The sequence below is a fragment of the Panthera tigris genome, chromosome C1 (genome assembly GCF_018350195.1).
Source record: "Panthera tigris isolate Pti1 chromosome C1, P.tigris_Pti1_mat1.1, whole genome shotgun sequence".
Taxonomy (NCBI): domain Eukaryota; kingdom Metazoa; phylum Chordata; class Mammalia; order Carnivora; family Felidae; genus Panthera; species Panthera tigris.
Window position 1 is genome coordinate 53,054,807 of NC_056667.1, and position 12,229 is coordinate 53,067,035.

Here is a 12,229-nt window from a genome sequence, read left to right on the forward strand (position 1 = left end):
TGGCAGGGGTTAAACTGAGATGTCAGGGAACGTATAAAAATAACACTGTCCCCACGATCAACTCTTCAGCCAGCAGGAAGATTTACCTGATGTCCTTGGGCAGTTCTGGCAATTGCATCTTCTTCATCATGGCGTAGTGGGAGATGGCCAGGACAGCCATTCCCAGACACTCGTTCTCAATATCGTGTCCATCCTGCTCGGTCTTGGGGTCTCGAATGGGAGCCAGGCATTTGACCAAATCATATTGTCCCTTAGGAGCAGAGGTGAAAAGAAATGAACCACCAGATTTTCTGTGTCTCTAGTCTTAAGAGAAAGGTTCCCCACACACGGAGGTGCCACCCAGAAAAACAGCAATGACACGAACGAGGTTTATAGATTCTCTGGCACCAAAGCTCCTTCTCAAAAGTTGGGCACAAGGGGGCTCAGGAAATGTTCTCCCCAGGAATAAATTTCATTTATTTAACAAATGTTTACTGAGCACCATGCGAGCTGCTGCTGAATAGCACAAATACGTGGAGCCCTTTCGCAGGATTTATCCTATAAATGACCGTGGCCAGCACCACGTTCTGGGCTTGGACAGCACCAGGGCAAGGGAGGGTGACACCTGGCTGGGGTTGGCTCGTTAATTCCACAAACATATACTGAGATATCCTAGCCTAGGCACTGGCTGTATAACTGACAGCACATCACACCTCATTCTGATGGTGAGTTAGAAAAAGGGCAAGTGAATCATTGCCACACTAGTTTTTCGACACCTGCTGGTTAAGTTTCTAGTAGTGAAACATATCACCAAAATATACGCCCCCCGCCCCCGTTGGAGGTGCACAGCATTCCAAGACCCAGTGAGGGCTTCAAAAACAAAAAAGCTAAAGAGCAGTCCCTGTCTTATACAGAGTACAAGTACACCACCTGTCTTGTACAGAGTAATGATGATGTCAGTGCTACCTCCCCTTTGTGAAACCCTAGCCCCAGTGCCAGACTGTGGGCTAGGTTCCCTTTATTTACTGTTTCATTCAATCCTCCCAACAACCCTATGACGTAGGTGCTGACATCATCCATCACCTCTACCTAACAGATGAGGAATGTAAGGCACCCAAAAGTTACATCACTGCACTCACCCATGTGGTAATTATTGATTACTGGGAACCAATTATGGGCCAGATGTTATTCTAGGGGCCAGGGGTATACATAGCAGTAAGCCAAACTGTGTTCCTGACCTCAGGGAGATTCCATGTTGAGAAGAATAAACAAACAGGAATATAGAACATCAATATAGTTATAGTTATAAAGAATAGTTCTTTAATATAGATAGAACTTTAATATATAGTTATTTAATATAGTTCTTTAATATAGAACTATATAATATAATATAGTTATAAAGAACAAAGTCAAGTGGAAAGACAGAATGCCGTGGGAGCTGGGACCCAGGAAGTGGTGGGGGAAAGTCAAACCTAGATGTGACTCCAGGGCTATGGTTCATCAACACTGTGCTGTAGCCACTCAACTTTACTAATGTCAAGCACACTGAAATCTTTAGCCTTTCTCTCGATGGAACAGAGGTAGTGTGAAATCTAGGGGTGCTGTTTCCACATAAGTGAGACACTCACTTTCTCTGAAGGGACTTTAGTTTAGTGGTTTCTGGATGGAGGGTTCTCACTGCAGCTGTTTTTCTTTCCCAGATAGGATTTATTTCTCTCCGGTAAGAACAGGACACCGTCAACCTCCACAAACTACTAAGGACCAACAAGAATCATCTCTGCTGGCAACGTGTGAAGAAGCAGAACAGAATCTGAAACTATTTTGATTGGCTGTGATTTTCTGTAAATATCACTGTACAACCACCTCAAGTAACTCATTCCTGAACCTCTGAGAGGTCAGATTCTAATGCAATACTTATTCTTGAAGTATGGTGCACTATTCCTTTGAATATATAAAGCTGGGAGGTTGAATAAAAAACGATCAATCTGAAAATGGCCAGTTTTCTGGCCAGAAACTAAAGCTGTGCAATGGAATGTAACTGGGACATAAAAATCACACGTGAAAGTATATCTTAAAGAAATAGAACACATCTATAAACACATATGGAGGCTGTTCACAACAACCTGTTACTGTAACAGTGACAGCCTAATAGGGGAAACTTAAGAAAAACAAAAAATGTCCAGAAAGAGGAGGCGAGTTTAATAAATGAGGGCTTGTCCTCTGGACAACAGCCTCATACTCACTTCCTACCTGAAATCTCTCCATAGGCATCTCCAAATGAGAATGCCTCATTCCCAACCCTTCTCCAACCTGCTCCTCCCTGCTCCTCCCTGCCTTCTCTACTTAGGGAACGACTCCATTATCTATCAAACAAGGCCCAAAACAGAAACCTCAAAATCACCTTTGATACTTCGGATTCTCTCCCCTTGCGCAGCCAACTGATCAGCAAATCCAATCAATTCTCCCTCCAGAATTAATTGTAGGTCCACCATTTTTCTCCAAACTCTACTGCCACCACCACTAAGCCAAACCAGCATCTTCTCTCACGTGGACCAACGTGGCACATGATCTGCTCCTCGCTGGCCCCACCAGTAACACTCCTTCCCATCACCCTCCTCTCCTCCAGCCACACTGACTCTCCTCTCAGCTCCCACCTGCCTCACAGTCTTCCCACATTCTGTTCCCTATCTATCAGATGCTTTCAACCAGGGAGATTTTGCCCCATAGGGGAGATCTGGCAATGTCTGGAGACAGTTTTGATTGTCACAATTGGTGAGATGGCATCTAATGAGCGGAGTCCAGGAATGTGGGTAAATGTCATACAACGCACAGGGCAGTCCCTCAGAGCAAAAAACCATCCAGCCCAAAATGTCAGTAGTGCTACTGAAAAACTGCTCTAATGGAGAAGAAATATTTTCCCCTCTCCTTCCTTAGAACTGCAGACTCCTTCTTCTTCCAGATTCATAGAAGTGTCACCTCCTTAGAGACCTTCTCCCATCACACTATTTAAATCAGACTTTCCCAATCAAACCTCCTCCCTATATTCTCTATCACAAAAGCTTTCTCCTTCATAGCACTTCTGACCATTCTTATGTGTTCCATATGTATCATTTTACTTGTTTTCTGTTTGCCCAGCTTGATTTTGTATCTGCTGCTTGCAGAGACCACATCTGTCTTGTTCACCATAGTATCTGCAGTGCCTCAGCAAAGAGTACACAGGAGTAAATATTTGTTGAATGAATGAATGATTATGAAGCCATTAAAACAGCATAGATTTATATTTTTAACTGACATCTGAAGGATCATCAATAGAATGGACAAAAAAGCAGTTTACAAAAATTATAGGGTATTTTCAAAAAACTACACGGTACACAATATATACCTGCATGGTAACATCAGGAAGCAGATCACCAAAAACGCTGGTTATCTCTGGGGAATGCAATTCAGGGACTCTAACTTCTCTTCTGGCTTTTATCTAGTGTCTAATCTTCCCACCCCACTACCGCTGTGACTCAGAGCGGCCACCTCCTGCCTTCCCAAACGTTACTCTGACTGCTGAGATGTCCCCATTCACCCCACTGAACTACATCCTCCCTCACCTGCAGCTTCCCTCTGCTCTCTCCACGGGAGGCACTGCAGATGAGAAGTGAAATGATAGGAGGTAGGGGAAAAAGAAAGGAACAGGGAAGAAGCGATGCCTCGAAAATCCCCAAGTGGGACAACCAGCCCCTTGGGATGCCGAACTGCTGCCTCTTCCCTCCTCGTTCTGGGCAAGTCCTAGGGCAGCAAGGACAGCCATAAGACAGAGCAGAGCAGGAGAGGAGGCCATAAAACATCCTAGCCACCAATGAGTCCAGCCACACCAGGCGGTCTGAACCTGTGATGCCTCAGCCATCCCAGGCCCTCCAGCTTCTCCCGGGCCCAGACTTCTCACCTGAGCAAACAGATACTCCAGGGAGCTGGCGTCAAGGAGAGGGGTTGCATCTGGAACTTTTTTTTTCTCGTAGCCATTTTTCTGCTTCTTCGGAGAATGTCGCCATACAGACTGCTCATTATCATTGGTCCCATGCCAGTTGGTGAAATAGAACCTAGAAGGCAGGAAGATAAGTGTCAATTTGGGGAAGGGGACATTCGAATGCATGGGAGAGGTGTCCTTGTTGTACCCAGAGTGCTCAATGCCGGAGGCTAAATTTCCCTGGAAAGGAAGCGTTTGCTTGCTTTTCCACTGTATAGCACGTCACTGGTTAGAAGGTCCTTTTTCTTTTCGCTCTTACAAGCACTCTGTGAACAGCATCCTGCCAGAACCTGTCAGTGACTCAAGGAGATAAAGTGACTTTCCACTACGTCTTCCTAAATAGGAAAACATGCTGACTAGGTGCAAGAGCTGGCCCAGCAACTCCCTTTACCTTTAATAATGCTATCCTGCCTTGAATCCAAGACCTATTTAATTGACATTTTAACATTTCTATTCAAGAAAATGTAGCTTCGTTGTCTAATCAAGATGCACAGTTAATGTGGCAGTGCTTCCTATTTCCCAGACTGCTGTTATTTAATTGATGGCTTATCTTACAATGAATAGAGTTACAAATAGAAGAAATACATGAGCACTACTTACAAGCGGCAGCTTGCAGTGCTGTGAATAAAATTAATAAGCACTTCATGCCATTTAATCCTTACAGCAACTGCTCAAGGTAGGTTTCACTGTTCCTATTTTACAGCCAAGGAAAACAGAGGTTCCAAAAGGTGAGGTGAACTGACCCCAAGCCACTTCTCTTAACTACTACATGCCTCTGCCACCTGTAGGGGAAATGCAGTGAGTTCTTGAGTGTGTGAAAGTGACTGAGCCAAGCTGGTGCAGGCCATCTATAGGTTACAGATTCAACTGGTACCTGGGTCTTTCTCCCTTGACGTGCCTGTGTGCTGGCAAAACCACCGTGGCATAAAGAAGCAACAAATAAAATTTCCTCCCAAAAAAGTGCTGCCACTAAACTCAGACATCTGTCACTGAGCTGTATTTGCAACGCCTACACATGGCAGGCCCTTTTGCCAGGCTGGGATTCAAAGGGCCTGGTCTCCATACTCTTGTGAGTTCCTTGTCTATATGTCTACATGGCAACCAGTCAAATCCAACAATAACAATAAAGAAACATATAAGGGGCATGTCTCATAAGTGGGACTAGAATGTGACTTTCATGGAGGCCAGTTTTTCCTTCCTTCATAAAAAAAATATTAAAAGTTGTATTTTACAACCACATTGATATAAAGATAAATATAATCCAGCTTGGATTTCTTTTTCTGGTTTTAATGAAATTAAAACACTTTTCTGAGTCTTTAAAAATATTATGAGCCCTAGGCACTGTGCCCAATAGATAAGATGTCCCTGGACATAAGGGAGTCTTTGATGAGGTGCCAAACAAGGGAAAAACCATCCTCTACTGCCAGGGGAAGGGAGAAAGGGTTGGGAAGGGAAGTTGGGGCCAGAATAAATAAATCCCAAGCTTTAGAGCCTGGACCAGACACAGCAGGCAGAGGAGATGGCAAGGCAAGATCACGTGAGACAGGATGCCCCGGAAGAAAGCCCAATGGAAGATGGACTGAAATGACAGAGACCAAATCAGATGCCTATGGCAATAGTCTGGACAACGCTATGAGCTCTGTGAAGGCAGATGCCTCAGTGGTCTTGCTCAGCACTGAATCTCCGGGCAAATAACAGTTGCTTAACACATCATTGTCAGATGAATAAACAAGAAATGAATGAACAAATTCAGGGAGTAGCAATTAACATGGTGAGGGAAGGATGGATACAGAAGTTAGTATAAAAGTAAAATCAGTATTTTAGAACTTTCAGGGATTCTATACACCTCATCTTCCCTATGACTTATGAAAGTGACTGAGAATTTGACTGTGGGTTTTGGTAGCTCTCACTCACACACAGAAAGAACACATATCCAGGAGCCCACATGCAGCATAAACCACAGCTGTGGGATTGTCCTCTCACTCTCCTATGTGAGAGGGGATCGGGTGCCCACAGCTATCTGCTGATAAAGAGGCTGGCACTTCTATCCCTAGACTGAAGAATCTACTTTTCAAGGACAGACGGAGCACAGGATGGGAGGACTCAGCCAGGATCAGCGATCCAAGATAGGCAGGAAGTAAGGGTGAACTGGCTCTACCAACTGAGCAAATACAGGAAAATCTGACATTGGGGCAGAAAGAAAATTGACAAGGACACAGCCAACTCCTCTGGCTACTGAGTCAAGTCCAAAATGGAGAGTTCTCATCATTCACACAATAACCAGATATCTACTAGAAGTTTTCGGGATCTGTCTAGAAGGAGACAGGTGAAAAGGCAACGAACAGGACAATGAAGACAGTAACTAAGGGCTTGCGAACACTTACCCTGTGCCAGGTACTCTTTATACAAACAAACAAAGCAGGGCTCTCCCCGAAGGGCAGGCCGACAGGTACATTCCTTTTGGTAGTGGAGGAAGGTGGTGAGAAGATGAGAATTATGTGCAACATGGAAGGGTACCTGGGAAAAGTAAGAGTCTCTAGGATGCAGGAGGTTGTTTGAAAGAGAAGCAATGAAGACAGATTTTCCCTGAACCGGTCCAAGGCATGGTCCTCTTCTGCCACATCCCACTGAGTCTCTATGAGAAAGAGTCCTTGGACCTGGTAAATCAAGGGCCCAACATACTCCCTTTGGGCAAAACACAATCTCCAGTCGGGTCTGAACAAAAACATTCTTCCAGGCTGTTATCTGAGCCCTGTGAGACCAGCTTCAGTTTGGAAATCTTTTGGCAAGATGTTCAGACAAGATAAGGCTGAGGAGATCAAACTAACTTGCGGCTCCATCACTTCCGTAAAGGTTGAAAGGAGCCTAAAACAAGGCTGGATCTCTAGAAATTGCCCATAGTCAAAGGCTGACAGCTTTCTATTTAATAAGATGACAAAACAAAAAACAAAAGCCTTTAAATCAGTGACTACCAAAATCAACACCTTCCTAATTTTACCCTAATAAGACAAAACTAGAAGGTACACTGAAGACAGACACTCTATGTTTTTAAAATTCAAGTATAATTAACATACAGTGTTCTGTTAGTTTCAGGTGTACAATGATTCAACAATTCTGTAACATTCCTAGAAGAAAATACAGGCAGTAACCTCTTTGACATCAGCCACAGAAACCCTTTTCTCCTTTAGCAAGGCAAACAAAAACAAATTTAACTATTGAGACTACACCAAAATAAAAGGTGTACACAGGGAAGGAAAACCCTCAACAGAACAAAAAGACAACCTACTAAATGGGAGAAGATAATTGCAAATGATATATCCAATAAGGGATTAAGATCCAAAATAAAGAATTTACACAAATAACCAAAAAACAAATAACTCAATTAAAAACTGGGCAGAAGACATGAAAAGACATTTTTCCAAGAAGAAATACAGATGGCCGACAGACACATGGAAAGATGCTCTACGTTCCTTTTTAAAATTAATCATCAAGATGTTCATCAAACTGGGGCCACACACAAATTCCTAGGATTGGAACATGCTAATGGAAAAAAATAAAGAATGGCATAAATAAATATAGTGTGATAGCTGTGTAGATTCCTTTTCAGAATGGCATGGAGGAATGACAGAGGAAGGAAGAGGGAGGGGGAGAGAGGTAGACAGACCTATCAAGGAGATACGACTTCCTTGCAAGTCTTTGAGAAAATTATATTACAGATGACTGCATATTCTAAGTTTATGTTTAGATATTATACACAAGGAATTCTCCTTAGGTTTCTACAGAACTCTACTAACAGATAGTGAAATTCATTTGAATGAAAAAGGAAATATTCTTTTTCATAAAAAAGAATATGCTTATCTTATACTAAGACACATTATAAAATAATAACCATTAAAAATCATGATCCAAAAACAGAATCTCATAATTGAAGCAGAGTGTTTCCCAAAATAGAGCTGGGATTCCACTGAAATAGTCGCCAACATTTGTTTTCATATGACACCTTTTACAGTGGTGACATTAGGAGGTTTCAAAGTTTTTGTAGTTTGTTGTAATGCAAATGATTTAGCTTAGGGTGGGATCTTTCCTTCCAAGTTCAAAGGGCCTGTGGTAACAAAGCAATATCCTGTTGAAGCTCGATGTCAGGTACAAAGTCAAGGTGCCAAAAATGAAGTAGTTGTGCACTTCCTGGCAGCTAACAGAACAGGGAGGAGGCAAAGACAGCCCCTAATAGTGAGGTATTGGCACAATCCACAAAGACGAGTGCCTCAAGGAGGGTTCTGGGGCGGACAAGAGGATTCACTAGGTGTGTGACTTTGTGTAACTCACTTCTCCACTGTGGACATCAGTTCGCCCCTAAACAATTAACAATACTTGAACTAGGTAAATTCAGGTCTTATCCAAGTCCCAAGTTCTACCATTCCAAATTCTGAGCCAAGTAGACAAACCTAGAGGGAAAGAACTAGAATTCGGTGACATGCCCCCTTCCTAGACTGTCGGCTGCAAATAACACGTTTCAATGCTGGTTCACACAGACAACCCCCAGGCCACAGAAAGCAAGATTACACTTTGAAAAACAATCCAAATATAGTCAGAAGGCTCAGCTGGGTGGGGTGAATGTCTCCCTAAATCTGGGGCGAGAAATCTCACATGGTACACACCTCTCCTCTTAAGGTGAGACCTTGGGTGAGTACAAAAAGAAAAAAATAGTCAGCCCTAGAATGATTATCAAAGAAAGCAGATCTGGTTCAACTGCTGCTGAGAAAAACACCCAGACCATTCTAGAATGTTAGCAACTCCACCAACTTCCCGAAGGAAGCAGCATCTAAGCTACCATGGAGAGGCTCTGAGATCCCTGAGGGTGTTTCCAGCAGGTCCCTACGTTCCATCAGCAACTGCCGGTTTCATCACATCTATGTAAGTCAAGATCCTTTTCAAAAAGTATTCACCCTGTTTATAAGCTCCTTTGCTAAAAGCACACTCAGTTGTGCTTAACTAGTATCTAACAAACATTTTCAATTCTAGGTAACAGCGCAAAAATGTTTATCAACTCAAGACACTACAGTGAAGTAGTGACTGCCTATGACACCTTGGGAGACTATGTGACATTTAAGGAAGTCTACAATACAAGAGAAAAGGCAATACCCATCAGAAGAAAAATGAGAGTCCCACCCACTAGGCAAAAATTCTCAGGGAGTCAATCAAAACATCTACCCCTTGAGAGCAACAGCAACCTGGAATTTATAGGGAACCACTTCAGGCAGTGCTTCTCAAACTCTTTAGCTGCAACTCTTAAGAAGAAATATTTTATTGTATCATGAGCTGGTATATACAATTGCATATCTCAAACAGGAGTTTTAAAACAATATTCTTGGGATATGTATATATGCTGATATTACTTATTCTTGCCTGTTTCTTTTTTCAAAAACATTCTGGTCACAACTCATGAAATTAAACTCATAACCATGACTCATCACTTGAAAAACTCTGCCATAGTACACTAATTCTTTTCAAAATACCCTCTGCATCATAACGATTTCTTTTCTACAATGTGGCAAAGTGATCAAATTCATCTTGAATTGCATTCCAAATACTGAAGAAGTCCTTTCTCATACCAAGCAAATATAAAACTTACCAATTACAAAATGACTACAAATCTTCTTAGTAAGTGACTCAGGCCTCCAAGCTAACTGTCATCCTCCCCCTGCAAGAGGAAGCCAAGCAGGCACCCATACCTCATCCGGTAGTGGAGCCGGAGTGATGTCTTGTCGTCAACTGTGATCGTGCGATTCGGAGCGTACCAAAGCTTGGTGTTCTCATCATACAGGGCAAAAAGGTTGTGACACAGAGGAGAGATACCTGGGGAAAAAGTAAAACACGTATCAGAAAATTAAAGATAGATACATTAGGCCATCTGCTTCCAAAGCATGATATACACAAAGACAAGAAATTCTCTTATCCAAAGAATCTAGGTCACATTTTGTATCCTCTTAGGGTAAATATGACTTCCAACCATATTCAGTCAGGCAGTTTTAATCATGATAATTAACAACTATGGCTCCCCAGGAATATATACTATAGCTCCTGACAAACCAGATTAAAAACATTTTACAACAAAAGTCTAACAATGTTTCTCATCACGGTGTCTATGACAGTCTTAACAAATCCTACTTAAAAGAAAAAATACGTGAGCTGAGAGGTTCCCAGATCCCACCTGAAGCGCACCTTGCTAATCATAGTCAGAAACATCCTTGGAGTTCGGGAAACCCCCAATCCGTCTCCTACAGAAAATGTTTAAACAATTCTAACACTGTGATTATGTATTACATGCAAAGGCGTTCCTGGCAGTAGCACATAAAATCATGTGTTGGAATAAATAACCAAAGTGATTTTTGTCAATGATAAAAATCTGTTACCATTAATAGATACACCTTGTAAGTACTCTGTATAGTTATCATATTTTTTATTAGTAGCCAACTCACAAGAAGATATATGCTTAACAAAAGTAGTCCAATAGTGCTCCCTTGTCTCCCTGCCCCACCAACTGCCTCCTTTGACACAAGAAGAACTAGAGAGATAAAGGAGGTTATAAAGCCAGGAAAGCACCTTTCCAATTCACTTCTGAGCCCATAATTAAAATTACACAGACCTGTAATCTAAAAGCATGGGGGAAGCAGAGAAGGTGATTGCAAATAATTACTACTGATACTTTCATCTGTGACCAGGCCTCAAACTAAGATACAGGCAACCTAACCAAAAAATATATGAAAATATGAGGTAATAGGAGTTTCCCAAATCAGATATCTGGAGCACAACTGACACTGACAGGGATCTTCCCAGGCTCGGCCCGTCCAGGCACGAACTCTCTCCAATGCACACACCGAGCGAAAAAGAGACAGATGCCTCGGCATGCTGACATCTCGCTGAACTCCTTGATTCCTGCCTCTCAAGATATCTGGGGTAACCCCTCCAGAGGTTATTCCTCCTTGTAACAGAGAAGAGGGAGTAAACTTCAAAGGGCATCATCTCTTGGGAACAAGAGCAAATGAGTTTTAGATCCAGTACTGTTAGGACTATGTTTTGGGTATACTATATAGTTTTCCATCCGTGAATTGGCCTTTGTGGGCTGGCCTGGAAGCCTAGACTTTCTTTATACATACTCATACTTGAATGGGCACTGACACATACATAGTGAAGCATAACTTATTTGTGATCATGAATCTGTGTGTATTCTATCACAGGTCTGATTCTAAAATTTTAGTACTTAAAACAGGAAGATCAAAGATAAAAGATCAAAGCTTTTTATACAAAAGTACAGAATAATGGTAACAACAACACTAACATTTACTGAGGGTTAAGTGTCAGGCATCAGGCTGACACGCTCTACATTTATTATCTTTTCATCCTAACACTTAATGACGTAATTAATATTTTTGCCATTTTACAGGTGAAGAAACTGTGGCCTCCCGCGATTTAGTCTGATTCAGGGCTACTCAGTAAAAGTTAAGATTCAAACCAAGATAGAGCTACTGAGGAGGTGAAAGAATGAGAGCTGAAAGAACAAAAATGGACCATACACTTTTGGACAACTGCCTCCCAATATCACTTACTATAATAATAATGAGAGTTCTAATAATATGTGGCATTCTGTATTCATGTACTTTTAAAATTAATAAATGTTTGCAACATTCCCCTGAGTCAGTTATAAAAGAGCTCCCTCATTCTCTACAGACTGGGCTTAGAAACTGCTGCCCCACACTGCCTGGCCCTGAGCCCAGAGCTACAGCAGACTCAGTGGCTGCATCTGCCTGTGGGCTCAGGCTCTCTCCTCGTCTCCTTTAGCAGCAGCCCCTTGATCTCTCATTAACTGCAGCCCAACAATTCTGTACAAATATGATGGTAAGAAACTGGGTCAACAGAAGAAACGCTATAAAAACCAAACCTCAAGGGAAAGGAGAAAAAACACAACACCTTAAAAAAATACTTTAGAAGCATCAATTTACATCTAGCTGTTTTGCTAATTACAAATACTTTTAAAGCTAATGTCTAAAGATGCTTCCTTTTATACTTTGCTATCTAGTCAAAATAACTTTAGAATATAATATAAGGGCATGAACCTCATAATCTATACAGCTCAGCCAATTTTATTCCCTGTAGCACCAACCTCTCCCCTTTTATTGGAACTCTGGTATTTAAAGCATTGGAAACAGAAAGATATATATCAGAAAGAAAAAGGGG

The 12,229-nt window shown here is 42.0% G+C and overlaps 1 protein-coding gene across 1 annotated transcript in view; it reads right to left on the reverse strand.

Moving 5' to 3' along the window:
- JAK1 (Janus kinase 1) overlaps positions 1-12,229 on the reverse strand; it is a 128,218-nt gene that overhangs the window by 33,439 nt on the left and 82,550 nt on the right. The window contains exons 4-6 of the mRNA XM_042997473.1: positions 9,727-9,850; positions 3,914-4,067; positions 87-250 (exon numbers count right to left, since the gene is read on the reverse strand). Coding sequence (XP_042853407.1) covers positions 87-250; positions 3,914-4,067; positions 9,727-9,850 — 442 coding nt within the window. The remainder of the gene's footprint in view (positions 1-86; positions 251-3,913; positions 4,068-9,726; positions 9,851-12,229) is intronic.